Genomic DNA, 27,006 nt, shown 5'->3' on the forward strand with positions numbered 1-27,006 from the left:
ATACAATCTTAAGTTTAGCTGTTATAATTTTTAATTTTAATATGTATACTTTCATTCACATTTAATTCAAGTTTTTATTAAATAAATTGCCTTTGTAAATTTATGCATTTCTTGTTTTTTATTTGACACATCCCTTGACAATCCACCGAAACCAAACATTACTTATTTTCTTTGTTTCGTTATGAATTATATAGCAAATTGTTCAGTACCTTTTTTTTAAATAATAACCTACGCAAATATATCAAAAATTCACAAACATAAGATTGATTGAGTGAAAAAAAATTTGGAGTGTGCAATGGAGGAACAATTTTTCGGCATATATAGTCAATATATATATTTTGTACAAAGTCAAACATTTTAGAACATAATATTTAAAGCAGTTTACAACAAATCATACGCTACTTTATTGTATTCAATAAACTACATATATTTCATTTATGATTACACCGCTTGGGAAATTTTCAAATGCGCGGGCAACAAAGTCCCGCAACTGTACTTGATATGCTTAAGTATCGAGTACTTTCGGATAAGAGTATTGTTATTATCGAATTATCGGCCATCGCTAGCTTGACAACATTACAACGCTTGCAAAAAAGCAACAACTCTGAAAGTAAACAGTTGCAACGTATATTTTTTCTGTTTTTTTTTTTGTGAATTGAATCAGTTGTAGGACCTCTGCTTCCTAAATATAATGCAATAAATTATTAACTGCAAAGAAGTGTGTGCTGTAAACTAATATGAAGGAGAACAACAAAATTCTGCAGCTAATTAACGTGGCGTGGCGAGAGAGATGGTCAGACTCGCAGTGGGGCATCAACATCAAAAAGGTAAAAGATAAATAAAAAAAAGTCATATTACGACGCGCTCCAAATATATTTTAAAAGCAACTAAAGAGAATTCACATTGAGAATTTTAAAACACACTTGGTGAAGGCATTTCTGCTTAATTACATCTTACTGCTTTGTTTTGACACTCGAAAACCGGCTCCTCAGCCTGGGCCAAAGCGAGTACAAGCTGCCGTTGTTTCACCGACAAATTGAGCGGAATGCGTACTTTCAGCGTGATGATGTGGTTACCAACCTCATCCCGAGTACGCACTCCCTTGTTGCGCAGTACTACCTGTGTGTGGGATTGTGTTCCGGCCTCAACACGCAGCTCCACATCCTCATAGAGCCCGCGAACCTGAAAAGTGCCGCCCAAGATGGCATCCGATATGTTCAAGTACTTATCAGTGTAGATGTCGTTACCAATGCGGCGAAAGTAGTCGCTAGAAGGTACTTTGAGATGATAGTTAACTCGCTGCTTCGTGTTTGGGTTCTCTATCGTGATGACATCGCCGCACTTTGAGCCCGATGGCACAGTGACCAGCACCTCAACGTTGGCCACAATGAAGCCACGATTATCGCACGTCTCACAGTCGTTGCGATTGATATAGCGCTTGCCCTTGCACTGGCTACACGTATTGACTGATGTAAACGTTGGTGTCTTCGTGGTTACTTTTCCCGTACCGTTGCAGCGACGACATGGCTCTTTGCCCACATCGCGATTGACCATTAGTTGAGATTTACCTTTGCAGCTGTCGCATTTGCGCAGGTAGCGCAAATCTAAGCGCTTCTTGCAACCCACCGTGGCTTCCACGAAATTTAGAGGCAGGTCAAACTCGTTGCCCGTCAATTTCTTAATGTCTGTGAACAATTTGTAAGAAGATAAACCAAGTGCGGTGAAGTACATGTGACATACCATCAGAGCTGTGTGTATTTACGTCCATTTTTCTGCCACTTCGCTCCAGATTCATTGGGTTACCTGCCTGCTCGAGAAATGCCTGTTCGTCCTTGATGCCGCCTAGCTGGTCGTACTCCAGTCGCTTGGTCTCATCTGTTAGAATGTTGTACGCATTGGATAGTTCCTGGAAGTGCTTCAGCTTCTCCTCTGAGTGCGTCGAGTCCGGATGATATCGTTTGGCGAGAGCATAAAAGGCACTGCGTATTTGCTGAATGGTTGCATGCCGATTCACGCCCAGCACCTTATAGTAGTAATCCTTGGGCAAGCCACGATGCTGATGCTGTGGCTTCATAATTGTCATCGGTTTGACGCCCTGACGTCGGAGCTCCGTTTGACGATTTGGATAGTAGGGCTCCTTTTTAGTGCGAAACTGATACTGGCTAACAAGTCGCTTCCATAGCGCGCAGTTGCCACCACCCCCAGCAGCACTTGCATCAAAAGATTCTCTCTTCCAGTGCTGTTGTGACTGTCTATCCATGAACTGCAGAGAACGCCGTCGAAGCGACAGCTTACAGCTGCTGATAAAATAACCTTGGATACGTTGCAAATTTAAACGGAACATCGTGAAACGAAAGAAAAACTAGATGAACGCTTAGTTGTATGTTGTTGTCAGCTCTGTTATTGCTCGTTTTGTGTATGAATGTTTGGGTATTTAGTCTGTAATGCGTTTTATTTATCCCGAATACCCTATAACTAAAACAATTCTATTCGATGACAATTTAACAAATAGCAACTATGTTAAGTTTGATGCCAAACTGAAATCGTCTTTGTACGCATCGTCCAAAAGGGTTGCAAATCAAAATATCTTCTTAAATTCTATAAATTTTAAAATCATCAGCTGACCTGGGTAGTAGTATAGAAATAACTATTCAAGTATTTTGAAACTTTCACTCAACTATAGCTCTTTCATGATATATTTTATTATTTTAACAGGTGTTGCCTCGTGGCGTCAGTGGCGATGTCTATAATCTGGCTGATTGTCTGCTTCAGCAGGCGGTCATTGGCTCCACAGCAAATCCGGTAAGTCGCGAACTGTGGCTTTCAATTGACATAACTGATTCTAATCAACCTACTTACTATTAATTGCAGCTAGTGTTGAACTATCTGAAGCACTCGCTGTGTGCTCATCTGGTTTCGCATGCTGCTGTGCTGCGTTGCATAGCTAAGTATGATAAGCTAGCTCGCGTCTACTGTGTCACTGCTCTGTTGGAGTTTCTGCTGAGCATCATAGATGGCATCACTTGCCGGTAAGTTGTAGCTACAAATCCTTGCCAGCTTGCGCTTATCACTTGCTCTCTATGTAGAATTAAATCGGAGGAGACGCTACTGCCTAGTGCCATGGTGCAGCTGGTTCACTGGTTAATGCAGATCTTTGCGCGCAGCGTTCAGCAGTACGAAATGCGTGGCGACATGAGCGCGGAGCAATCGTTTATGCTGGAACAGAGCTGCAAGCTGCTCGATCATTTGACACAGCAACAGTTTTTGATGTCCATGCTTTATGTAGGCTGTCACGAGGAGGTGGATGCGCTGGAAAGGTTTCGCGAGTTGTATGCCAGCATAAAGGCCTCGTTGACCAGTTCCAACTTAACGCTCAGCTCACTAGCAGCCGAGCAGCAGCTGAAGCAATTGGCCTACATTGATGTCAAAAACTTGGAATTGCAGTCGCTAAATCCGCTGCCATCAGCTGAGAAGATTTCATGCTGTGTTCAGCCACTGTTGGCTGTGGAGGTGCTGTTGAATCCCTGCAAGGACACCTCTTACTATGTCGCCGAACTGCAGATGCTGCAACGCCTAAAAGGCTATTCAAACACTAGGTTGTTCTATGAGATTATACGAGCTGGCTTTCTCACGCTAAGCAATGTAGCTGATACAAGTCCAGACACCATGTGGGGAGCCTTTATGTTCTTCAAAATGCCACACATCATCAAACAGCTCCATGCCCTGCAGCGCGTGCCAGGCGAGCAACCGCAACCACCAACTGATTACATACCCGAGTTGGTTGAGGCGCTAGAGCTGCTCATTGAGGATAATCTACTGCTGGACTTCATGGACCACAAGTGCTCGTGCAATATCATTGAATTTTTGCTGAACGATTGGACCAAACAGCAACTGGTCAATGATGTGCACGTGAAGAAATTCGCCAGCCAGCGGTGAGTCTCCATTTATATTGCAAAAAAAGTAGCTCTTAGTGAGAAAACCTTCAATTGTCAATTTTGCTTTTAGTGAGGCTGCCTCGTTGCTGCTCAAGAAGTGCGATAATGGCCAACAGACGCCATCAAATATAAATTTCATCAAGCGAGCCGAGGTGCCGCTCTCTGGAGTGTTGAAGACGCTGTGCACCAACAAGGTGCAGGATATGGTCAACGTGCTGTGCCAGGTTCCAGTGGGCAACAGCTTTGAGCTAATTCTCTCAGTGGCCACCGTCGAGGGTCGCCTCAAGACATTCGTCTCGCGTTTAATACAGTGCAATGAAAACTCTAAGCCTATACCTGGTGAACTGGGCAAGCTGTCCGTTATACGCTCGACCCTCTTTGATGTCTCCTTCTTGATGCTCACTAGCATTGTGCAAACCTATGGCTCAGATGTAAGTCAATTGGCTCTATTGGATTTCAATACCTTTTCATTATCGTTATGCTATTTTAGGTTGTGCTGCCAGAGCGTGGCGATTCATTCTTCGAAAAGTGGGTGCGCGAGTGCATGATGGAGCGCAACAAGCTGAAGAATCCCCGTCAGATACTTGCACTATGCGACGAAAGCATTGTCGACGAGCTGCTCTTGAGTTTGAGCAAACCAGAGGCTGCCCAATTGAAGCCCCTAACCTGGCAGGATATCTGTTTAAATCTGCCAGGGGTGCTGCATCATGTGCTGATTGCCTGGGAGCAAGAGACGCTCTCTTCTGCCGATGTCAAGAGCATACTGGATAACATTAAGCGACGTCTATTTAGCTACTCCGTTTGTGCCACATCGTTCCTCTGCGCCTATATGTATTCGGTGCGTGAAACAGAGCTGCTTAAGCCACTCAATATGATACAACAGTTTCTGGCCCCGTTGACCAATGAGGAGCTTTCCAGTCAGGAGAATGCCAAGGAACGTTTAGCGCTCTCGTATCAGATCATACGCAAAATGCAGCACGATGTGCATCCGGCTCCCAATACCAAATCCCGTCTGATCTCTCACACACCGCTCATCGAGCAGTTTCGAGAGTGTTGGCGCACAGTTGCCGAGGCAGGACATTTGCCAGTAAAGGCTGCACAGTCATTGGAGTCTTTGTTGCTGGCTGGCGGGGCATCTTGGCTGGTCACGCAGCTCGTAGAGCAGTTGATTGGATGCAAGTACATGCGCGATATGGCCAAGTGCATGGACATTGTGTTTGCTGTGATGCATCTGGACATTGAGCGTACCACAGAGGCCTTGCTGCAGTATGTGGTGGCTCCCATGATACTACGACGGCAGGAGTAAGTGCATCCGCATAATGCTATTGTAATTTATGCCGTATTAAATATACATTTCATTCGCCTTGCAGTGAGGACATTAATGAACCACAATCGCTGGTGCTCGCTAGACTCTGTGTCTACTGCATCATCTCCTGCCTCGAGACTCGTAGCTCGGCAAGTGCCGCAGCAGCAGCTGCCTTTAAGAAGCGTTCGCGTTCCCATGACGAGGAGGAGTTGGCCACCACGGCTAATGCGGCGAAAGTACGCAAAGTGATTGGCGACGGCAGCGACAATTCCAATGATTTTGCCGATGCCAACAGCATTGCCGCTGCCGGCACAAATGTGGCCGCTTTGCTCAGCAGTGCACCGAGTGCCGCCGAGTTGCGAGCTACGCCACTCAGCCTAAAGGAGCCGTTGCAGTCAAGTGTTAAGCACATTTTCCGCATCTTTATGCAGTTCGTCAGCGGCGACGAACTCTCACCCAAGGCCGTCTTTGTCTATCAGTTTATATCGTTGCTGGTCGAGTGCGGCGGTGGAGAGCGTGTGGCGCCCGTATTGCGTCTGCTGCCCCCGCTGCTAATGCAACAACTACTTAAGGTACTGGCTACCGATGACATTCGCGTTGGTCTCATCAGCCGCCTCTACGATTTGCGATTGCAGGGCGGACGTCAAGCAGCAGTTGCGGATTTGTGCTTGTGGCGTAACATGCAGCTGGCGCGGCATAGCATTCACCTGTGAGGAGAGGGACGACGGAAATTGGACAGAGCGGGTTGCATTGATACTACAGTACTAAATGAACTTATATATATGTATATTATAAAACAAGAATAAATTGTACATTCTTGTTTCTATGTTCGTAATACTCAAACCCGATCTCAAATCTTGGCTTCTTGTTGACTTCATCCAATATGGCTTAATGCTAAAAAGAATTTGCTGACTCGACACGTTTATTCGGTACGCAGTTTGTTGTTTATTACGGTAATTTGTTGTTTTCTATTGCTGTTGCTTTTGTATTTCGTTTGCTGTTGTTGCGGCTTTTACAAGTTGATGCTGCACTTGTTGTAGTTGTTGTTATTGTTGCTGCCGCCGTTTGCTCTCACTGTTTCTGTTGCTGCAGCCCCAAATTCGCATGTTTAGTGTACGTGTTGTTTGTTGTGTATAATTATTAATAAAAACGCGTCCAATGATCGCTGACAGCAACGGTCAAGGTTGCAGCGAACAGCCAGACGCCGTTTCTTAAATTAAAGACTTTTGATTTCCTATATCACTTGAGACAACATTCAAAAAAGGTTTCGCCAACGCAACCGCCACGCATTGCCTTCTTCACATTGTATTCAAATTGGCGACGATTGCTTTGCAGTACATCAGCGGCTTCCTTGTTCAGCGGATCCTCTGGATTAGGCTCCTACAGAGACACACTCATTACGATTAAGGTAATTGAATGGATTTTGAGTTGTTACCAGAAAGAGAAATTGCAAGCCATAGACAACGGAGTTAATGGTCAACACTGGGTTCCAGTCCTCGCGCAAGATGTTTAAACAGACATTGCCATCGAGATCGATGTTGGGATGATACACTTGCGTGCCACACTTCACCTTGGGCGGCTCGTGCGGATAATTGGAGCCAACCCGAAAGTTGAACACGAAGCGTCCATCTCTGTAGAAGCCCTCATCCGGTGACATGATCAATTTGAAATTGAGCAAATCATCGGAATCGGGGAACTCAACTGCGCAAGTCTTTGGCAGAGTCAGTTCATTAATATCTGCAAAGTCAAATCGATTGAAATTTATTAATAACAGCATATAATAAATAATATTAAATGTAATGCGCGCGAAACGAAACAACTGCAGGAGAGAAATACCTTTTTGTATGCGCAGCTGGGCTGCTGATGCCTTCTTTTGCTGACCTCCGCGTGCCGATTGGTCACCATCCTTCTTTTGTTGTTTCAGCGAGAAAAGTTTAATCATCTTTTTATTTTTTTTATTTGCGCTATATTTGTGTGCCTTCTTTACTTGGCGCTTGCTGGCGTTGTATATTTTTCTTTTTCAATGCAAGTATTTTCCAATTTGTTTTGCAGGCTATTTCTTAGATTTAGCTTGTGTGGGTTAGTGAAAAATATTTAATAACAATTATTATTAATGATCGTACTTGCCTATTCGTTGGATTTTTATATTTTTTCTTTAATAATTTTGACATACCTCGAAATTTTAGTTTAGTTGTTTCAAGTGCCTTTCTTCTTCTTTTCTGTTTCTTCTTCTTCAACGGGTCTGTCGAAATGGCAGTCAAATTAAACGTAAAAAACAATCGAACTATCGATACTCTTAGAAGCACCTCTTGCGTACTGCAATCGATAACAAAAACAGGTGTTCTGCACATTTTACGAAGCGCGTTTAAACCAGAAGCTGGTGTGTTTTTGTGTACGTTAGTTAAGATGTCTGCAGAACCAGAAATTGCCAAGGATGCGGTATTGAAACGAAGTGAACAAATTCCGGAGGATACTCCTCAGGTACACGGCTATGATTTCAACCAGGGTATCGATTATAGCAAGTTGTTCGAGTCCTATGTTAACACCGGCTTCCAAGCAACCAATCTTGGTTTGGCTATTAGGGAAATTAAGAAAATGGTGAGTTTTGCTGTTGTTAATTGGACCAATTGCGTGTACTAAAAACTGACAGTTGGATTGCAGGGCTCAGCCGCTAGACGCTGAACAAGAAGATGTCCACGAGACAGACGATTTTATCAGACGGCGCAGCAAATGCACAATCTTTTTGGGCTACACCTCAAATCTAGTGTCGTCGGGCATGCGTGAGACACTACGGTTTCTGGCTGAGCATCGCATGATCGACTGCATAGTAACAACGGCCGGTGGCGTCGAGGAGGATTTCATAAAATGCTTGGCGCCTACCTACATGGGCTCCTTTGAGCTAAGCGGTCGCGATTTACGGGAACGTGGTATTAATCGCATTGGTAATCTGCTGGTACCCAATGATAACTACTGTAAATTTGAGGATTGGTTAATGCCACTATTAGATGAAATGCTGGAGGAACAACGTAGTAAGGGCACCGTGTGGTCGCCATCTCGCATCATTCAGCGGCTGGGCGAGCGTATCGGAGATCCAAGTTCTATTTACTATTGGGCAGCAAAGAATCAGATACCCGTTTACTGTCCAGCGCTAACTGATGGCAGTCTCGGAGACATGATGTATTTTCACTCGTTTCGGCAACCTGGTCTCGTTGTCGACATCTTATCTGATCTGCGGCGACTCAACACAATGGCCGTTAAGGCTGTCAATAGCGGCATGATTATTGTAGGCGGCGGCATAATTAAACATCACATTTGCAATGCAAATCTGATGCGAAATGGCGCCGATTACTCGGTGTTCATAAACACAGCCTCGGAATTCGATGGCAGTGACAGCGGAGCCCGGCCGGATGAGGCCATATCTTGGGGAAAGATACGCAAGGATGCCACTCCAGTTAAGGTGTATGCCGAGGCCAGTTTGGTGTTTCCGCTCATAGTGGGCGAGACCTTTGCCAAGCGACACTTTAGCAAGAAAGACTCCACAATGTAATTGTGCACGTAAATATAGCGAATATATTCTTTAACGACCATTGAACAACTACTACTTTCAGGCTGACTCCACACCGTAGCTTGTGTAGTCGAAACAACCACTTTGAGTCGCAATAACTAGCTCGGTAGTGTGCGGTGTATCAGTCTCTAAAGTGTCGTGCTTCATGAAGCCGCATGCCACAATGGAGTACTAAGAAAACTGTCCAGGCCCAAGCCCAAGTACAAGCGCAAGCCAAGTTGTCAGCCGCAGTGACTGTGGCAGTAATGGCAGCAGGAAGCCATTAAGCGTCGTCGCCTGTGAGATGTACAAAATGTGATAAACACAACAAGCGTCGCATTTTCAACTTCACTGGTTGGTTGCTGCAGCTCGCTGCTCCAGCTTCAGTTCTTGTTTCGCCCCCATTGCCATGTTATAATGGTTGTGTAGTGCACTTCTCCATCGCCTTTACTAGAGCAGGAAAAATGCAACTTTTGTCAGGCATTTGAACGACAAAATGAAAGTTGCGGTCCTTGCTGGCCACATCTGGAATTGTTGATGGGAGAGTGGGCTTAGGCCATTCCACTACGTAGTAACTCGTCTATTATTGTCATATTCTAAAAGGCAACTTAGTTTTGGTCGTAATTGCTTAGGTTTGGCTGCTTTGGCTGTGCACATAAATTTTCCACGTCGCTGGCAACTTTGGCGACTTTTCACTTTTGTCATATTTTGCCCGCAGTGAGCATTTTATGTTTAATAGTCCGAAATTGTTTTGGGAAACAATGCTTTCGCATAAGCTCACAAATTTGTCATTAATTTTATGTCGCTAATGCTACCGCGCTTTCTTTCCTCGCATTTTCAAACAAGTCATCTCAAATTTTATTGTTGCAGCGCTTTTCCTTTCCATCCCTTTCATCGTCCTGCGCTTCTCTCGACCCAAAGTTTGGTCTGCTGTCTGTGCGCATCATTAAAGCCAAAAGAAAACTTTTTCGCACACTTACTTTTCCGCACTCTTCTCATTCTATGCTGCCTGGTTTTTCTTTATGGCTCTCTGCAGTACTTCGACAGTTGGTGCTACATATTTTGAGCTATAGTCATGTGACGGTCGGTTGAAGAGACGATGCTGCAACTGCATTTTCTTTGCAACTTTTTTGTTGGCGCAACTTTTTGGGCTTTTTGGTTTTTGGTTGAAAAATTAATGAATCGTTTGGTTGCCGCGAAGTGCAGGCAGCCCCCATCTACTACTACATAATATAAAATACTCTGCTTTATCAAATTTATACTGTTTGAAACATGTTACCAGAAAATCGACAACTCATGTCGACTGTTCAAACTTTTCTGCGCACTTGCAATGTTTTAAATCTGTTAGCATTAACATTAAAGTTACGGGCTTGTTTAAATTAAATTCGAACTTTAATATTTTATAGTACGGTTTTGGGATGACAATGCATATAATTAAGTGTAGTATGCTTTCAAGCGCAGCATGTAAATCGCCAACCGCAATTCACAGAATTTTGCTGCAGCATACTTTTAGGCAATGAATTGTTTAGTACTTAGTTCACTCTCAAGTGGATTTCAATTTGCCATTCTCAACTGCGGTTAACTATAATCCCAGTAGCACTTTGCTTGGCCAAACAACTTGCGCAACTTGGCAAGAAAATCAATTGCACTTATATTATCGTTGCGCCATTATCGGCAGCCAGGCAGCATTGTCGTTAAGAAGCACTTAATTGCATGCTGTCATATCTAATACACACGGAGCATACGCACACATAGAGCGCTTAAAAACTAATTACGAGCAAAGCTGCTGCTGTTCTTGTTCTTGTTGTTCTAGTTGGTGTGTGCGAAGGCTGCGCTTCTTGTGTGCACAAAAGACGACCAAAGCAAGTGCGTAGAATTACGCAGAGTCCATGCCAACTTTGCAAGCCAAGTTATTGCTGCTACTGCTGCTGTTGTCGTCGTTGTGTTGTATGTTGGCCAACTTTCTAGTGATTACGAGCAAATTAAAACTACATTAAAACTTTCTCGAGTCCAGTTCCTGGCAATTGACAGGTTCTTACACACAAGTGAGTGCGTGTGAGTGTGGAAAAAAAATCTAAAGAAATTATTTATTTTTCTGTTTTGTTTTGTTTAAAAACTTGAAAACAAAATGTAGTAAAACAAAATATAAAATATATAAATAGAAACACGATTAACATTTGCTGTGAAACTGCACCTCTGAGAACTTCGGCTTGAATCCTAGACATACCTCACAATTGCATTTATTATTTTTATCGTTGATCTCTTTTCTTTTGGCAGATAATGGCACTGGGGATGTCGATGACGACGAAGCTGGAGACAGCGTTAGTCTTGGTCTTCTAGCACTGGCGCCACCTGATTTTCTAGATTGATGCGGTGGCGTCGCCTCCATGTTTGACGACAGCTTTGCTTCCTCTCGATAGTATGGCGTAACGATATCCCAAAGCCGTGTCTTGGCTTGCAGCTGAATCCGGGCTTCGGCCAGAGCGGCCTGTTCCTTTTGTAGGAGCACATCCTTGGCCTGTAGCATTTCCTGCTGTTGCTGGAATAGCTTGTCGTAGAGAATACGAACGTTCTTCTCGCGGCGTTCGCCCGCCTGTTCTAACAGATTGTCGAGCACACTTTCCAACTTGCGATCAAGCTCCAATAAGACACTGCGCGTCTCGGGTTCATCGTCGAGTATGTCTTGCAAGGCGATGGAAAGAAAGTTGATGACACCACCACTTGGTGTCCAATCCTTGAGACGACGTATTGCACTCCTTGTGCTGATCTCGATCTTCAGTAGCAGTGCCATGCTACGCTTAGACTGGAGTGGCATCACGTTCTGTCCCTCGTTTATCTTTTTCTGCCACTTGGAGTCCGTTGCTTTATAGTGCTGCTCATTCTCGATGGTTCGCGCATGTAACTCATTGACTTCTTCGAGTAATTGCCGATTCTTCTGAATTTGCAGTTCATAATCCGATTTCTCTGTGGTTTTCAACTTTTCTGAGTAATGACTTGAGCTCCCGCAACGACTAGAGCAAACTGATTCGATGTCTGATGCGGGCGCCGCTTCAAGCTCGACTGTTTTTTTCGATTCCTCCGGTTGCTCTTTCTCAATGCTGGTGTTGTCATTGCCATATGTATTGAGCACATCATCCAGTCGACGAGTGGTGTTACTCAAATCCGTGAAAGGTTTGCCTAGTCTACCCATCTCCTTTAATTGGCCGTGCATCAGTACCATCAGACAGTTGCGGGCATACTTCTCCGACCCGGTGGCTTCATAAAACACCGTCAGCCAGTGATGAATGATGTCGTGGTGGGATGTACATATACTCTCGATGAACACATCGCTTACCAGTTTCAGCTGCTCTGCAAAATGGCGGTCCAGTGTGTCCTCTTTCACATCACTCATTTTCTACAATTTCATTTAAGCTAGAGAATTTGTACAATGTTTCCAAATAACGTTATTCAGGCACACTCACTTTTATGAAAAGTGATATCAAAGCTACTTTATAATTCGTAGAAAATTGTGGTATTTTATGATAAAATGATTTTTAAAGAATTTAATTTGGATTTTAAAAGTGTCAAAGCACTTTTCTAACTTATGTTGACAGATGGCGCCAGTAACATAATATAAAATTAAATAACATACTTATTGGAGCATCGAAATTAACAAGATGGATCGGATCGAGTTCGTTTAGTATGCGAATGTGTAGCATATTCAAAAAGGATAATGGATGAATGCGGGGACGAAGCAGCTGCTTGATTTTTCGGGGTCAATGATATTTACTGCTCCACAGAGTTTTCGCACCTTTCTGGCCAACATAATGGCTGAAAATACCGCAAATACTTTCAGCACTCAAACACGCACACACACACTGACAGAATGGCAGGCGTACATCCTGGCTGCCGATAAACTAAGCTAAGCTGGAGCAAGCCCATGGCAAGGCAATATCCTTGGCCATGTTGTTTAATTTCTTTGCCCCGTTGCTTTGGAATTTTTTTGCTCGTCTTTTTTCTACTCATAAATTGCACAAATTCCTTTTGTGCGCATCAAGGAGAAATGGCTCCATTTACAGCTGAAAGGAAAATGGGGATGACTTGGGGATGTTGGGTAGGACGATGCGTATTGTAGCTAGTGGGTTCGGCCTGGCCCATCTAATTTCTTTAGATGTCTTCCGCACGCTTATTAAAGAATAAATCATTTAATAGCTGTCCCGAGTCGCCTTTGGCCACATCCTAGTTTGCAGCCCGCCCCTCTTGCACCGCCCTAGAATGACCAACAAGCATGTCAAAAAATTGCAAAAAAGTCTCAAATAAAGCAATCCAAAAAGAAAACCAAATGTCGGAAGCTAGCAGAGCAGAGGTGATGTAAGGTACGGGGAACGCAAGAGAAGAGGTCTGTCTCGGTTGGTCAAAGTACATTATCGTCGGGTCCTGGCGTGGTGCATGTTGCAACAAATGTAGCAGAAAACCGCAGCGGAGAGTAGTGCAATTAAAAACAGGAAATAATGGCCACCGCAGCAACAGCAGCAGCATCAGCAGCAGGAGCAGAAGTAAGAGCAGCTGCCGCCAGTCAGAAACATTGTAGGAAGGAGCGTGGTGTCGACGTGCCTCAGGAAACGACAGCGCACGGAAAGCGTTTACAGCATCTTGACCAGCCCCAGTGACCTATGCAGCATTTTGTTGCGCTTCGACTCCACTGCAAATTGCAAAGGCTGCACGCTTAAAATAACTCAACTCAAATAATATTTTCGAAGATGATGAAGTATTTGTTATGATTAGAAAGTTCAAAAGATCTCAATATACTAAGAAGTTTTTCAAACATTGAAAGAAAAGCAAATCGCTTTGGATTTGAAATTAAATTTTACAATTTTTAATTTAAAATTTAAAATTCAATACTAAAATAAAATTTGTATATTTACATATTAGTTGTGTAAAGGTTTTAGCTAAAATTTGTCTACAAAATTTTCAAATCGAAACGAAGCGCATTCATGAGGCTTCGTCAATATATGTTTTCTAGAAATTGTTGTGAAAAAATATAGTTTATTGAGAAAATGGAATTTGCAACTCTCTATTCATATGAATATGTATGTAGGTATGTATGTGTGTACATTGTGGGTTAATTGAATTTAATGTGCACTTAAGGGGCATCCGTTGATAATAAAATTGTGGCACAAAATTGTAGATGAAAGTGCGACTCGACTACTCAACTCGACTCGGACAAAAGAGCAGAAAACCTTTTTTTTATTGTTGTTGTTTTATTGCACAGTAAATAAAATGCAGAATGAGTAGACAAAGCTGGCGGGACGCTTGGCAACGGTGAAATTGAAATAAAATTGGAGAAGTTGTTTCTGGAATTTGCGCCACAAGTGCTTCGACTGACTCTCCGTATAAGCATATTTCATTTTATTTGATTTGATTTCGTTTAATGCTTTATTTTGCGCTTGCAAATAATCGATTTGTCAGTCAGTTCGAATGAATCCACCCGTCCGTCACCCTGCCCTCCCGTCTGACTGTCTTTCCCAGCTGCCTGTTTGACTTTCAACTGGAATGTTGGCCAAAGTATGAGCAGCTGCCTCAATATTGCGCATAGCATTAGAAAACCCAACATAGCAATGTTATATAACCGTACATTGTACATATGTCTGTGAACATAGGTATAAATAAGTACGGAGGGGTGACTACTTTATACCTTGCAATTCTCACAACAATTGCCTATTATTTCCGTTTCCAGATTGTTAATAATTTTGTTTCAGCTAGCTTACATTTAACATGTTTATATTTAGATTTGAATAAATTGAGGCTGATCAGACTATAAATTTATGACTATCTGCATTCATTTCGAATTTATGATACCCCTTGAGGTAATGTATTGAGTGTAGGGTATATGAAATTCCTTACGATTGACTTCGCCTGGAGTTTTATTGATTGATTTTCGATGGCCGTAGCTAAAAGAGAGCGCCAGAGCAACAGACAATCATCGAAAGCAGCTTGCCAGCTGCAACACAATCAACAGCAACAGCAGGAGCAGCTGCTTCAGCTATAGGAACAGCTTCAGTTTGTGACGTGCCTGTGTCTGGCTCACGTTGCGTATGCTCAATATATTGTGATGATGGCCACGTAGAGTGCACGCACATAGTTAGTTGAACTGGCTGGTTGACGGCTTATGCCAGTTTTGCCATTGGCCAGTGAGAAGTTTGCTCAAGAAATTCAAGCAATGATTAAGTGTCTTTATTGTGTTTATTGGCATGCGTTTTAATGAACCAAACAGTCATGGAAAACATCTAGTCGAGTTGGAAAGAGATGATAGGAATACATAGAGGCAGGGTATAACAGTTGGCATTCACAACTCTATTACTGGCCAATTTCCGTAGTCGTACTCTCAGTCACACTCGTAGCTGGCAAACTTTTTTCATTAAAACTCTTGAGAAGCAGGCAGCAATAGCAGAAACCAGCTGGATAAGTGAGTGCAAAATGTTATTTTATTGTCAACAAGCAAAGTTACAAACAGAATAAGCGGCAACACAGACGCAGACAACGATAGAGCGAAAGCGAAAGAGATGGGTAAATTGAGGAGAGTAGGATGTACTGAATTGTTGTTCTGTCAAAATTTATTTAATATGCAATATAAACAGAGCGCAAAGGCAAACAAGGACACACACCGGACGACAACAACATGACACGCTCATAAACTCATTTGGGGAACAGAAACAACAACAACAACAACAACAATAACGAGTACAAGGAAAACAACAACTTCACACAGCTGCTCGCTTTTAGGGGACAGCAAAGAATTTTTTAATAATACCTCAAGGATTTCACAGTGTTGCCGCCAAGTAGACCAAGTGCAAACACTAAGCATACCATCAAATATACATAAATGTTGTGTTCAAGTTCTCGTTGTTTTTGTCGTTGTCATCGTTGTGCTTTATGTCAAGCTTGGCTTCAAACCAGAACTGTGCCCACAACTTTTTTCATTAATTTAGAAAAACAACTCCCGCACGCATTAGCCATGGCGATTAAACTTCGTACCCACTTTACCCCAACCTCGCCTGTAAAGTCAATAAAAATGTTGCCACAACTTTTCGTGCTGCCTTCAGTCGTTATCAGTTTATGTGTCCCCCCAATAGGCGTGGCAGGCAACAGAGCACAGCGTATACATAATTTTTGGTGCCAAAATTGAATTGATTAATAAAAGATGACAAGCGGGAGGAAGCTGACCAAGAAGATATCCAGGCTTCAACTTGTGCAACTAATTTTCATTTCAAACGAAGTCGAGATAACAAATTTCTAAAGCATGTTTGGCTTACTTAATTTCTTATTTTAAAATTCTGTTCTTAAGTTTCCAAATATTTATATTTGTACCTTGAACTTCATGCATTGCTTTCAAGCGATAATTAATTTGGTTACTATGATGCTTGCATTAATTTTATAAATCTTAACTTATGGTGTCGCCCTTAATTACTAAAAGTGAATTTTGAGTCCAAGTCTAGTTCCAATACACAGTATAAACCTTAATCTCAGACTTGCTTATGGAATCTCTACATATAGTGTGTATGTAGAAAATGTGTAGTAATAAGTTTCTCATTCTAAATTCCCTTTGCTTCGATTTCAATTATTTTATTCGGCTCATAGAAGTATGTAGTTCACTCAAACTATTTGGAAAATGGAATTTGAAATGGCTCTGATTAGACGTTGTAACCACAGCTGCTGTTGCTGTAGCGACATTCCTTTTCAGGAGAATGCCACAGTCGGCAAGAGAGTGTGGGACATGTTGCACGATGCATATATGCATATGCATGACGCATGTTGTTAATGGCGTTTGCAACTGTCCAAAGCAGCCAAAAAGAGAAGTTACTTAAAAAAAATATCATCAAAAAGTGGTGTTAAGTGCAGTTGGACAGCCACAATCACGACGGCATCTGGGATGCTCTTTGTGTTATGCCCGCTACTGCGGTTAAAGCACAAAAAAAGCAGAACGGAAGGAAAGGAAAGGAATAGATGGCAAAAGCAAAGTCAAAAGGGCAAAGGCTAGTTGAATGTTGGCTTAAAGACTGTACGCAATATGTGCATAACTTTCGCTTTTGCTTTTAGTTTGGCAAATGCCAAATGCCAGGCATAATCTTTGACCCAAATCCCAGCGACAGTCGGCGTGCCATGACGCCTTAAAGACACAAAAACAAACTGTGTCATTTGGCTGAGCTGTTGCTTACCTGTAGATAACACAGGAGAGTGAGGGGAGCTGTAAAGGGTTGTGCGCGTTTGTTAAACAAATATTGGCACTTGCCTCAATAACCCGGTAAGGGTAAGTGCTTAGCTTAAGTTTGCTTTGGGCTCCGGCCTCTCCTCGAAAATAGGTCACCAACTGGGAAATCCGGAATCCAGAACGGGAGCGGGAGTCCTCGCTTTGCTTGGCCGGATTAACATTTGGCTGGAGCAAATAAAAAGCCAAATTTAAGCCCAGTAATTGCGCCAGCAGACGCATATCACAGCTACAAGCAGATTGACAGACAGACACGAACACAGACCCCGTGGAGTCACGCCACATGCCACATCCCACATGCCACATACCCCAGCTAAACTGACGAGAAGGAGGATGGCAGACTTTGAAATTTTAATGGCATTTAAGAGCTGTGTTTTGCTCGACTGTCGTAGTAGTAGGCGTGGCACTTGCGCTTGAATTAACAAATTAATGCAAATCCATGGAAAGAATGGGCCAACCACTTGTGTCGTATCTGCCCTTGCCCACATTTAATGAATATTTATTAACTTGTTTCAACGTTCAGCTTTAGCTTTGAGCTGGTTTTTTAGCGGCTGCATTTCGATTTGCGAGCTCTAATTTAATTGCGCTGCCAGCGCAGGGATGTCGGAGGACACACGGATGTCGACAAGGGCGACAGCATCCGCTTCCGCTTTGGCATGACATCCGTCAGTCGTGGCAATCGCATTAGAATGCGCTGCACTTGTCACCCTGATGGATGAGCTACAACTACCGCGTTACGAGTTGGAGTTGCAACTTTGGGATGCTCGATCATTGCACCTTTATGTCGCCCAGACTGGAGTAGGTAGCAGTTGCCTTCCCTCCAGCTGCGGCTAAATGCATTCGTTTAATTGCATTATGCCGCAGGTACTCACATCACTCGCAGCACTCCAAGTTAACAACAATGCTGCTGTTGCTGCATTAATTTGCATTGCATATGAAAGTCAGCATGAGGGCTGTTGGCTTTAGCTTCTTGGTTACTTTGTTGTTCTGTTCTGTTGTTGTCACCGTCCTGCTTAATGAAGTCAAGCAGCTGCGTCTGTCGACAGGAAGCTTAGGAAAACAATGTGTATTGTGGCAAGACATACTCGTCGTGCTTCATGCTCGTATTTATTATCACAAAAGTGAAAAAGCTATAATTCTTAAAGTTGATTATTAAATTTATGGTATATTCTTTATGTATACCAATTCCATTCCATTGCACTCAGATGCTAAAGCAGCAGCACTTGGCCTGAACCAATGCATACAGCTTCTCTTGAGCATCGAATTCACCGCGTTGCACACGCTGACAGCATCCAAAATCTAAATTGGCTCTATTCTTGTAGGTCTTATCGAACCACTGAACAACTGCATCTGGTCCAAAGTTCGATATCGTCGATCGAAAAGCCGCGTAAGCCTCGCCGGCTTCATCGCTATTGCGATATATTATGATGTATGCGTAACGTCGTGGCTCATACTCAATAATGACTAACTTGACGTAGTGGTTGAGTTGTCGGAGTTTCTCATATACCTCAAGGGGAGTCATATGATAGACTTTTTTGAGCAAAAGTTTTCTAATGTTTCTCGACTCGCACACGGCAATCTTAAACTGGGCATGGTTAAATTTTTTTTGCAAACTAGAAGTGTACATATTAATAATGTAAATTTTAAAAGTTACCAACTTGTTTACTCACTACTTAATTGTGCGTTCGATGTGCACATCAGCGAGGTACTGAAGGTAAGCATAGCCACGACTGCTACCCGAGTAATCAATCTTGAAGCGAATCTTGTACACATCACCCAGCTGAAGGGCCACTTGCATGACCTGCTCTACGGTCTGCGACTTTGAGATGCTCGAAAGAAACAGCTGCAAATTGTTTGGTTAACGCCGAACTTTTATTCTGTGCCATCAACTATTGATTGATATTACCTCACCAGCGCCGGACTGTAGTTCCTTTAGTCGCTCTGGCGAAACTTGTTGGCGTGTTGTTAACGAAATGGTGCCATTATTTTTGCTTTTACTATATGTCTGTTGAAAACTCAAATTCATTTTTCTTTCCCTCGATTGTTTACAAAGTTACGAACGCGTGCGCAACAGCTTTTACTATGTCTCAGGGTTGCATGTGGTGTTGCCACTTGGCGTCAGTGCTGCTAGTGGCAACGCTAATCGGTGCAACTGAAAAATACTTGACTACATACAATACCAGCGACTTTTGTATGCAATTATAACTAAAAATGCCAAGTAACTGACACTTGCAGTTCATTTTGTTTTTAGTTGTTTATTCTGTTGTCTAAGTACATGTCAAGCCAGGGCTTTTACCTTGGTTGTGGTTGTTGTTATCTCTCTGTATTTTTTGGACAGGTCGCGCGTGCTTTTTTCTAGCTCATGTTTTAACAATATAAATTTATGCAGGCCACAAACAACTTTGGAGCTGCCAGCAGCAGCCGCAGACCGCAGCACCTACACTTCGTTGCTACTGCTGCTGTGGCTGTGGCTGCTGTTGTTGTGGTTGTGGTCGCCATAAGCAAGAAGCAAGGGGTCAGAGAGGGGGCAAAGCTTAGCTCTATTGGAGACTGAGAACCCCATCCTGATGCACTCAAGTGACAGCTGCTGCTGCTGATGCTGTTGCTTCTATTGCTGCGGCTGCTTCATTTTCCTAATTTATACGCGCGCAACGCTAATGAAAATTTGCGTGGCAAGGCAAACCGCATGCTTCGTTGCTGTTGCCGGTAGTGTGGCATGCTCTCTGCTTCCCTGCTCGATTGTTATACCCGGCATATTCATAGGGAAACGGGGCATTATGACTTATTTTATTATTAAGTATTGCATTTACATATACATATACATATATTGTTAATCAAGATCAACAATTGGAAGCTTAAAAATTATTGACAAAACTTAATTCGTAATATTTAAATCTGAATTTTTCTTGTCTGTTTTTTTAGGTATCAAGTATCTCATAGTCGTTTCGACTCAACTAATACTTTCTCACTCGTTCTTATGGTAAATGACGTGGCGTTGGGACTGACACTTCAAGGTGCACGTCGTATACTCGGTGCTCCACTTGAGACCCTCGCAGCGTTGGCTGTTGATGCCGCCTTTGCCGTGAGCTGTGGTTGCGAAAGTTCTGCGCGGTCGTAAAATGCTTAGAGACAGCCCCGCAGGCATCAAAATCCTCTTCACTACCTTCCATTGTCCTTGGTGTACAGTGGGAGGCAAACCAATTAGTGCCTAAGGTTTTCTTCAACCTGGTAGGCTTAGTATTTTAACTCATTCAACTTTCTTATAACATATGCAATATATTTTATTTAAAACTGTCATAATTGTGTTTCGCAACATTTGCAATACCTAAAATAAAATGGAGGAACCAAGCGAGGAATTTCTAGATCGTCATTTCAATCAACAACTCATCGATTTTCACTGTATTTTTAATAAAACCGCCTCCGAGTCAGACCAAACAATCGCAAGCTGTTGGATACAGATCTTTAAGATGGCTCCCAGAGATCAGAAACTATCCAGGAATTGCCTAACACTTTTGATGTATGGACATTTGAATGATTTTGGACACCTTCAATACCCATTTACTGATTTGCGCAATTGTGCAAAGGACTTAAATGATGTGTTAAATGGATACAACGGCTTTCCCAAACAAAAGCTAGTCAATATGCGGCAAGAGGAGACTGTCGAGTCTTTATCGACAGATAAGTTCAGTCTGGCTAGCACTGTTTCAATGAATAGCTCTTCATCATCTCATTTAGCGCTTGCGACGACAGCGACTTACACTAGATTGCCAAAAAAATCCTCTAAGGAGGAATCGAATATATTTAGATTCGTTTCAATGGCTGAAACAACTACGGATACCTACGACTCACATGAGTGTTATAAGAGTATGAAAAACGATGAAAACCATCCAAGACAGAATAAACAAGATGAGGTTAATATAAGTAGCATATTAACGAATAGATGCGTATTTTCCAATCCTTGCGCAAATTCGCAAAGAATACGTAACCCAAATATTTATGAAAATTATGAGCTTCCTGGTATTTCAAATGTCCCGAATAATTTGCAAAAGAAACCATCTATTGAAAATGGCGAGGTACGAAAACGGTCTAAAAGACTCCGAGGATTGTGCATTGACGCTTTTCTTGCAATACGCCGTTTGCGGCTTAGTCGCAGATACTTCAGAGGACAGTTTTATCTAATTCTATTGCTTTACGGCACAAGTAGCTGGTATTCGTATCGACGCATTCTGCTTATAAACTTTGTGCCCTTACAATTGATTAACATGATGATAATGCATGACATTTTGGATGCGAAGCGTAGGCTCATTCTTCTCCTGCTTCGATTTTCCTGTAATGTGCGCCTTGGTAAGCTTAATACCGATGTAAAATTCTATCAAGCACCCAAGGTAAAGCTGCAACAGATGTTGGCAATCCTTGAGAGAAAGTATCGTGATATGACGAATGCTTTGTTACGCAAATGTTCTAATCTTCTTTGTAGAATAAAATGAAGTCGAGGATAATTTTCAACATTGTATTTCCTTTGCCCACATTGCAGCAGATGTAATAACATTAACGCGCCAGCTGTTCATTAATTAATTTAAACAGTGCGCTTAATTAAATTTCAACCAGGTTGAAACAACAATGGGAAAAGCGGAAAAAGCCAGTTGTGCTGGGCGAACAAGAAGAAAAAATAAATAAACAATCAGCTCTTAAACAGCAGCTACTAATTTTTAATTATGCAATGCTTGTCCGATGCAGCTCACGGAACAACAACAAAGCGCAGCAGCAACAATGAAAAGGAGAGTAATAAAAAAAATGGCTGCCAGCTGCGTGTTGCGCCGCCATTTTGTAAGCAGCTGGAATTAGCAGCAAAAAAAAGAGTCAACAAAAAAAACGAAACATGAAAAGAACCGAAACGAACTGCTGCAAAATTGTCGCCAAGAGCACTTGCGACTTGTTTTTCTTGTTGCTTTATTATTGCAATCGTAGTTGTGGGCTGCAGTGGACAAGGCGTGGTCAAGCGGTAATTGCAAATGGTCAACGAACTTGCCACAAAATTCAAATAACTGCTACACCGTCAGCCAATATACGTAGATATACACTGCAATTGTTGTGTAGTGCAGTTCAAATTGTTTACCCAATATGATTTGACAACTCTCTAAATTGTAGTTGGCAACATCTCATCGGGAGTATGTGGAATATGCAAGTGTGGCAACGCCGTGCAGCAATTTACAACGTTATACTAAGTATTTTGAAACTTGAGTTAAGTTTGCATTCATGGAGTTAATTAGTTTGACTTATCGTGCGTTTACTGTACAAATGCCGTTGTGTGTGTGGGGCTGTACATGTGTATGTGTGCATATGTATTGCAAATGGCTTCATCAGCTTTTGACTATGCAAATTTATGGTCTATATTTAGGCGTTTGCACACAAGGTTCTCAGCTTCGTCTGCGGTTGCATAAATTAATTATTTATGGCTTGTGAAACATGTTGCTCAACAGTGTTGTATCCTCTTTCTATCCCGCCCTTCGTATATGTCTCTCTCTCTCTCTTTCTATTACCCTTTCTGTGACCGTCTCTGTCTGCAGTTAAAGCTATTGTTTGTTAAGTTGCGAATTTTGTGGTACGGAGTTAAGGCAACGGCTTCGACTACAGGCGTCACCCTCAGGGCTTATCTAATAGAAATGATCGCAAAATATGGTCTTCTTTTCGTTTTCAGTCTGCTTTTCAGTACTATTTTGTGCATGAGAAGCACGCACACATAATTATAATTTTTTACAACGTCTAAATAAACGCAAATATCTTATGCATAAAGGCAACCGACGAGCAGGAATTGCCATAACACTGCCACAACGATGGAGTATAGGGAGAGGGAGACGGAGAGAGAGCGAGCGGGAGACAGAGAAAGAGAGAGCGGAGCATCAACTGTCTGTAATGAATGACAGTCCAAAGAAGGTAGGCGATAAAAAAAGATACATTTATATCTACTGCGAATTCTAGCTGAAAGTGTATAAGATACACTGAATTTGCTAGATGGTTGGGCAAGGTGAGCTGAAAATAGCAAAGTTAATTAAAGTAAATTTCAATTATAAGCACGTACGAAGTAAATTCAACTTATAATTTCGTGTTGATGTAAAACCAGTTACTCCAAAAGAAAATTGTTACAAAGAATTATAATTAAAAATATGTAATTATACATTTCTTGATTGTATTTTTCTAGCAATCGGGAAAATAATTAGCTTTGCAATTAAAGTCGCTGGCAAGTATTGCCAATGTGTGATAGAGTATCGCGATATTAACATATGGCCATAATTCTTTTGTGAGTGTTGCTTTTGCTGTGCTGCTTCTCCAATTCAACAATTCAACAATTTGAAATAGCATTACAATATAATTTATTCGCTTTATTGCGCTCCGCAACAGCAACAGCCACAGAGACATATTAATGACTCTCTCACGCTCTCCCATCTGACGTCAGCTGTGTGCCCAGGCGGAGGCTATAAATTTGATTGACGTGGCCAGCTAGTTTGTCAATCAAATTTTGGATATCACACAGAACAGAACAGAACAGAACAGAAGAGAAGAGAAAGCCACACCACACGACATCACAGAAGGACCAAAGATAATCAAAAATGATGCTCAAAGTGCTACTGGTGAGTCAAATAATCTGAGTGTGTGTCTTGTCAGTGTGCGTGATACAGTAAGTGTATGTGTCTTCAATCGTATCGTAATCTTTGCCAGCTCACACTCACAGTCTGGCTGAGTCTGCTTTGTGCTGGAAGCATGGCGAAACCTCATCTGTTGGCCACAACGCCTGTGGGCTATGCAACACCCGGTGGCGCTTGGCTAACATCTGCAACAGCGCCAGTTGCAACACTGGGAGCTGCATATTATCCGGCCTATGCGGCGTATACGTATACGCCGTTGTATTATGGCTCATACGCCACGTATCCCTATTACACGTATCTAAGACGCTGACCAGATCCCGGACAAGATTAGTAGCGAGGAGTTTGTTGCCTGTTGCCGTTACTACATACCATACATATGTATATATTGTAGGGCATGTCCTTGTGCTCGACTCGATAAAATTGATTAAATCTAAATGCTCTTCGTGTGTATATGTGATATTTTACGCTGTTCTTACGTCGATTCGATTTGTGGTCTTGATGGTAAATAAAAATATTTATGAAATCAAATAACACACGCACACACACGCTTATAAAATTATAAACAAATCAATAAAGAATAAAATAGGCAAAGGCTGCTGAGTCTGAGCTTGTATCTAAATATGCATGTATTTATGTATGTTTGTATCTCTGACTATGACTTCGCCACAGCTGTAAGCCTTGGTAGTGGGATTTTCATTCGGTCCTTTGAAATTTGCTTACATGTGCGCATATTTTCACCTATACATCTTGCTGCTGCCACCACAAAGACACAGCGCCATAGAGAGACAGATAAAGCGAAATTTAGGGAGAATTCAGGGAAGAGATAGAAAGCGAGAGCGGAAGGAGACAGCTTACAAGATGTCTTTCAGGCTCTGTCTGACTGTCTGTCTGTCTGTCTGTGTGTTTCTTGGTAACCCGCTACTGATTTACCCAACGTGTACAAATCTTTTATTCATGTAATCCATTTGAAAACACGTTTGCACATGATTGTGTTTATTTCCAAACCGAATCTTTTTAGTCATGTGTGTGAAGCTGCTTCAGCTTCTGAGTCACCTTCACTCTGTGTGAGTGTATGTGTGTGCGTGTGTGTGCCAGTTTGATTTGAAAAATCCTAAAAATTATATAAAGTGAAAACCAATTTTATTGATTCACTCTTATTGTATTTACCAGACAAACATTTGCTCCCATTTCTCATTATGCTAAATTACTATAATATATTTGCGTATGAGTAGTTTTGGATTTACGTTTGACTTTATTTCTATTTCAATTAAATATGTTTACGACTTTGTTTTTTACAATTTAAATCACTTCATTACGTTAGCCAAGCACATACTGCGCATTCGTATGGAATAAAAAACCTTATGACACACGAAATCATTTATTGGAATTGCATATCGCAAAACAAATTGATGTGTAAGTTGAAAATAATAAAATAAATACTTTTTTATGGATGTCAAAACATGTATTCTTTTAAATAATCATATTAAAATTGGCATCAGCTTAGGCGAAGAACAAAATTAAATTACCGCATTGAATCTTATTTAAATATTTCTGCTCCATTTGAATGTATAAAAAAAACGTAACCTAATATTAATCAAATGAGCTACGCAACAATTTATCAAGAAGAAATACATTTTTGAATATTCTAAATAGAATATTCTGTAATGCAAAGCAATGCTATGTGATGAAACGAAATCTAAGTTGTAGTTTTTGTACAATGGATAATTTTTCTATAATGTCTTTCCTGTTCTCTGTTGTGACACCCATAAAACCCCTCTAGTTATGTTAACTTTCTGCTGGGTATTGAGCTTGCAAAGTGCACAAACGCATTACAATGCAGGTTGCTGGAAACTTTTGAGCTTCACGCAGTTTTATTGAATAAAAGGTCATTAAATTTGGACGCTATCTGTTGCGAAAAGTTGTGAAAATGGCGCAGTCACTTCACGGAATCCCCGTCGGAAGACTTGTGCCACCGCGTACTTAAGGTTTTTTTTTACAAGACTTTTCCGCTTAGGTTGCAAAACTTTACAACTACTTGGTGTTTACTACCTGGGTGTGGACGTGGACGGGACACGGGATACGGGATTTGGGATACCAGAAGTGAAGCGGAAGGACGATGCAACGATGCCAAAGTTATGATAAGCAGCTCCTCCAATCTGCAATCCAATGGCTGTCGTGTGCCGTCTCTGGGCGCTCTCGACTTGACTTGCTTTCAACGCGCAGCCAGGCGAGCCAGGCAGGGAAGTAGACAAAGTCAAGCAGAAAACTTCACTGCCGCTGGGGCAGGAAGCGCTGAAAGGAAGCATATTTCATATAAAAGAATTCTCTTTTTAAATAGAAAGTTGAATTTGAATCGAAGCATGAGAGAAACTTCTACCAGGTAGCAGCCTGCTGCTGTTGCTGCGGCTGCCATGGCGACTGCCCACAGATGCTTGCATTTCGATAAGGCCAAACTCTTGAAACTGCCCGCTGCTACAAATTGTTGCCATGCTAAGTACATTGAAGCGTGAGCTCGACTCGGTTCAACTTAGCCATCCAGCCAACCAACCAGCCCAGCATCGAGCATCGAGCATTAACTTTAAGGCTGCAACCGTCGTGAGTTCATTTTGCCCAACTAATTTAGTACAGTTTTTTTTCGAGCATATCTAGAAATCTTTATTTACACAGGATCTCAACAAATGGTCACATATTTGCGCTTTACTTCTTCAGCAGCACGGGAGCAGCTATGGGTGCAGCCAGGGGCGCGCTGTAGGCCAGAGGAGCAGCAGCAGCATAGCGGGCAATAGGTGCGCTGTAGGCCAGGGGAGAGGTGTAAGCAGCGGCAACTGGAGCGGTGTAAGCGGCGGCAACGGGTGCGGAGTAGGCAGCGGCGACTGGAGCAGTGTAGGCGGCAGCAATGGGAGCGGCAATGGGTGCGGTGTAGGCAGCGGGGAAGGCGGCGCTGTGGGCGACCTGGTGAGCCGAGTAGCTGGAGGCATAAGGTGCCACATAGGCAGCGCTACCGACGACAGCAGCAGCTGGTGCGGTGTAGGCCAAAGGAGCAGCGGCCAGGATGCCAGGCTTGGCAGCAGCCACAGCCACAACAGCGAAGAAGCAGACGGCGAACTGTGGATTGAGAGAGTGAGCGAATAAAGACATCAATATGAGTTGGAAAATAGGCAACAGGAGGAGCAGGAGCTTGAGGTACTTACGAATTTCATGTTGATTGGTGTTGTTGGGGTTTTGGTTGCTGTGTAAACAGTTGAAGCTTGGAGCGTTGTTTGATGTTGAATTTGGCCAACGGTCGAGCTTATATAGTCAAAATCGAAATCCAAGCCAGCGAATGCAAAAGT

The 27,006-nt window shown here is 42.4% G+C and overlaps 9 protein-coding genes across 10 annotated transcripts; 4 read left to right on the forward strand and 5 right to left on the reverse strand.

Annotated features, from left to right (window-relative positions):
• Nucleotides 1-591: 591 nt before the first annotated feature.
• Nucleotides 592-6,082, forward strand: LOC132794166 (mediator of RNA polymerase II transcription subunit 24). Its single transcript, XM_060804441.1, has 7 exons — nt 592-827; nt 2,716-2,802; nt 2,872-3,029; nt 3,087-3,932; nt 4,006-4,366; nt 4,426-5,237; nt 5,306-6,082. Exons 1-7 carry the CDS (start codon nt 738-740, stop codon nt 5,952-5,954), a joined length of 3,003 nt encoding a protein of 1,000 aa, XP_060660424.1. The 5' UTR covers nt 592-737; the 3' UTR covers nt 5,955-6,082.
• LOC132794167 (dnaJ homolog subfamily A member 3, mitochondrial) lies at nt 850-2,518 on the reverse strand. Its single transcript, XM_060804442.1, has 2 exons — nt 1,741-2,518; nt 850-1,685 (listed from the first exon to the last, which is right to left on the reverse strand). Exons 1-2 carry the CDS (start codon nt 2,342-2,344, stop codon nt 943-945), a joined length of 1,347 nt encoding a protein of 448 aa, XP_060660425.1. The 5' UTR covers nt 2,345-2,518; the 3' UTR covers nt 850-942.
• On the reverse strand, nt 6,011-7,504 carry LOC132794171 (nedd8-conjugating enzyme UbcE2M). The gene is made up of 4 exons (XM_060804452.1): nt 7,415-7,504; nt 7,078-7,311; nt 6,677-6,978; nt 6,011-6,621 (listed from the first exon to the last, which is right to left on the reverse strand). The coding sequence occupies exons 2-4, from the start codon at nt 7,181-7,183 to the stop codon at nt 6,481-6,483; spliced, it is 549 nt and encodes a 182-aa protein (XP_060660435.1). The 5' UTR covers nt 7,184-7,311; nt 7,415-7,504; the 3' UTR covers nt 6,011-6,480.
• LOC132794169 (probable deoxyhypusine synthase) lies at nt 7,486-12,245 on the forward strand. 2 transcript variants are annotated; one of them, XM_060804449.1, is made up of 3 exons: nt 7,486-7,839; nt 7,892-8,796; nt 8,850-12,245. In XM_060804449.1, the coding sequence occupies exons 1-2, from the start codon at nt 7,492-7,494 to the stop codon at nt 8,786-8,788; spliced, it is 1,245 nt and encodes a 414-aa protein (XP_060660432.1). In that variant the 5' UTR covers nt 7,486-7,491; the 3' UTR covers nt 8,789-8,796; nt 8,850-12,245. The 2 variants fall into 2 exon arrangements, with proteins under 2 accessions (XP_060660432.1, XP_060660431.1); XM_060804448.1 differs by having other exon boundaries at nt 7,892-8,784.
• LOC132794170 (uncharacterized) lies at nt 10,859-12,362 on the reverse strand. Its single transcript, XM_060804451.1, has 2 exons — nt 12,247-12,362; nt 10,859-12,179 (listed from the first exon to the last, which is right to left on the reverse strand). The coding sequence occupies exon 2, from the start codon at nt 12,174-12,176 to the stop codon at nt 10,956-10,958; it is 1,221 nt and encodes a 406-aa protein (XP_060660434.1). The 5' UTR covers nt 12,177-12,179; nt 12,247-12,362; the 3' UTR covers nt 10,859-10,955.
• A 5,758-nt stretch (nt 12,363-18,120) lies between these two features.
• On the reverse strand, nt 18,121-19,098 carry LOC132792031 (uncharacterized). The gene is made up of 3 exons (XM_060801231.1): nt 18,937-19,098; nt 18,701-18,873; nt 18,121-18,643 (listed from the first exon to the last, which is right to left on the reverse strand). Exons 1-3 carry the CDS (start codon nt 19,054-19,056, stop codon nt 18,232-18,234), a joined length of 705 nt encoding a protein of 234 aa, XP_060657214.1. The 5' UTR covers nt 19,057-19,098; the 3' UTR covers nt 18,121-18,231.
• Nucleotides 19,099-20,263: 1,165 nt separating this feature from the next.
• On the forward strand, nt 20,264-21,705 carry LOC132790366 (uncharacterized). The gene has a single exon (XM_060798865.1). It carries the CDS (start codon nt 20,366-20,368, stop codon nt 21,515-21,517), a length of 1,152 nt encoding a protein of 383 aa, XP_060654848.1. The 5' UTR covers nt 20,264-20,365; the 3' UTR covers nt 21,518-21,705.
• Nucleotides 21,706-23,528: 1,823 nt separating this feature from the next.
• LOC132790067 (uncharacterized) lies at nt 23,529-24,304 on the forward strand. The gene is made up of 2 exons (XM_060798498.1): nt 23,529-23,659; nt 23,748-24,304. The coding sequence occupies exons 1-2, from the start codon at nt 23,639-23,641 to the stop codon at nt 23,982-23,984; spliced, it is 258 nt and encodes an 85-aa protein (XP_060654481.1). The 5' UTR covers nt 23,529-23,638; the 3' UTR covers nt 23,985-24,304.
• Nucleotides 24,305-26,293: 1,989 nt separating this feature from the next.
• LOC132791396 (vitelline membrane protein Vm26Ab-like) lies at nt 26,294-26,968 on the reverse strand. The gene is made up of 2 exons (XM_060800290.1): nt 26,866-26,968; nt 26,294-26,779 (listed from the first exon to the last, which is right to left on the reverse strand). Exons 1-2 carry the CDS (start codon nt 26,872-26,874, stop codon nt 26,372-26,374), a joined length of 417 nt encoding a protein of 138 aa, XP_060656273.1. The 5' UTR covers nt 26,875-26,968; the 3' UTR covers nt 26,294-26,371.
• Between the last annotated feature and the right edge of the window lie 38 nt (nt 26,969-27,006).

Source organism: Drosophila nasuta, chromosome 3, assembly GCF_023558535.2.
Source record: "Drosophila nasuta strain 15112-1781.00 chromosome 3, ASM2355853v1, whole genome shotgun sequence".
NCBI lineage: Eukaryota > Metazoa > Arthropoda > Insecta > Diptera > Drosophilidae > Drosophila > Drosophila nasuta.

What these genes read in the sequence shown, in the direction of transcription:
- LOC132794166 (XM_060804441.1), top strand. Translation starts at nt 738, where the DNA reads ATGAAGGAGAACAACAAAATTCTGCAGCTAATTAACGTGGCGTGGCGA. An exon ending in TTGGCTCCACAGCAAATCCG is followed by an intron (nt 2,803 to 2,871) that starts GTAAGTCGCGAA and finishes TATTAATTGCAG; the next exon opens with CTAGTGTTGAACTATCTGAA. An exon ending in ATGATACTACGACGGCAGGA is followed by an intron (nt 5,238 to 5,305) that starts GTAAGTGCATCC and finishes TTCGCCTTGCAG; the next exon opens with TGAGGACATTAATGAACCAC.
- LOC132794167 (XM_060804442.1), bottom strand. Translation starts at nt 2,344, where the DNA reads ATGTTCCGTTTAAATTTGCAACGTATCCAAGGTTATTTTATCAGCAGC. An exon ending in AAATACACACAGCTCTGATG is followed by an intron (nt 1,686 to 1,740) that starts GTATGTCACATG and finishes AATTGTTCACAG; the next exon opens with ACATTAAGAAATTGACGGGC.
- LOC132794171 (XM_060804452.1), bottom strand. Translation starts at nt 7,183, where the DNA reads ATGATTAAACTTTTCTCGCTGAAACAACAAAAGAAGGATGGTGACCAA. An exon ending in CCAGCTGCGCATACAAAAAG is followed by an intron (nt 6,979 to 7,077) that starts GTATTTCTCTCC and finishes TTGACTTTGCAG; the next exon opens with ATATTAATGAACTGACTCTG. An exon ending in GCTTGCAATTTCTCTTTCTG is followed by an intron (nt 6,622 to 6,676) that starts GTAACAACTCAA and finishes GTGTCTCTGTAG; the next exon opens with GAGCCTAATCCAGAGGATCC.
- LOC132794169 (XM_060804448.1), top strand. Translation starts at nt 7,492, where the DNA reads ATGGCAGTCAAATTAAACGTAAAAAACAATCGAACTATCGATACTCTT. An exon ending in TTAGGGAAATTAAGAAAATG is followed by an intron (nt 7,840 to 7,891) that starts GTGAGTTTTGCT and finishes AAAAACTGACAG; the next exon opens with TTGGATTGCAGGGCTCAGCC. An exon ending in AGCAAGAAAGACTCCACAAT is followed by an intron (nt 8,785 to 8,849) that starts GTAATTGTGCAC and finishes TACTACTTTCAG; the next exon opens with GCTGACTCCACACCGTAGCT.
- LOC132794170 (XM_060804451.1), bottom strand. Translation starts at nt 12,176, where the DNA reads ATGAGTGATGTGAAAGAGGACACACTGGACCGCCATTTTGCAGAGCAG.
- LOC132792031 (XM_060801231.1), bottom strand. Translation starts at nt 19,056, where the DNA reads ATGAATTTGAGTTTTCAACAGACATATAGTAAAAGCAAAAATAATGGC. An exon ending in TACAGTCCGGCGCTGGTGAG is followed by an intron (nt 18,874 to 18,936) that starts GTAATATCAATC and finishes AACAATTTGCAG; the next exon opens with CTGTTTCTTTCGAGCATCTC. An exon ending in ATCGAACGCACAATTAAGTA is followed by an intron (nt 18,644 to 18,700) that starts GTGAGTAAACAA and finishes GTACACTTCTAG; the next exon opens with TTTGCAAAAAAAATTTAACC.
- LOC132790366 (XM_060798865.1), top strand. Translation starts at nt 20,366, where the DNA reads ATGGAGGAACCAAGCGAGGAATTTCTAGATCGTCATTTCAATCAACAA.
- LOC132790067 (XM_060798498.1), top strand. Translation starts at nt 23,639, where the DNA reads ATGATGCTCAAAGTGCTACTG. An exon ending in TGATGCTCAAAGTGCTACTG is followed by an intron (nt 23,660 to 23,747) that starts GTGAGTCAAATA and finishes AATCTTTGCCAG; the next exon opens with CTCACACTCACAGTCTGGCT.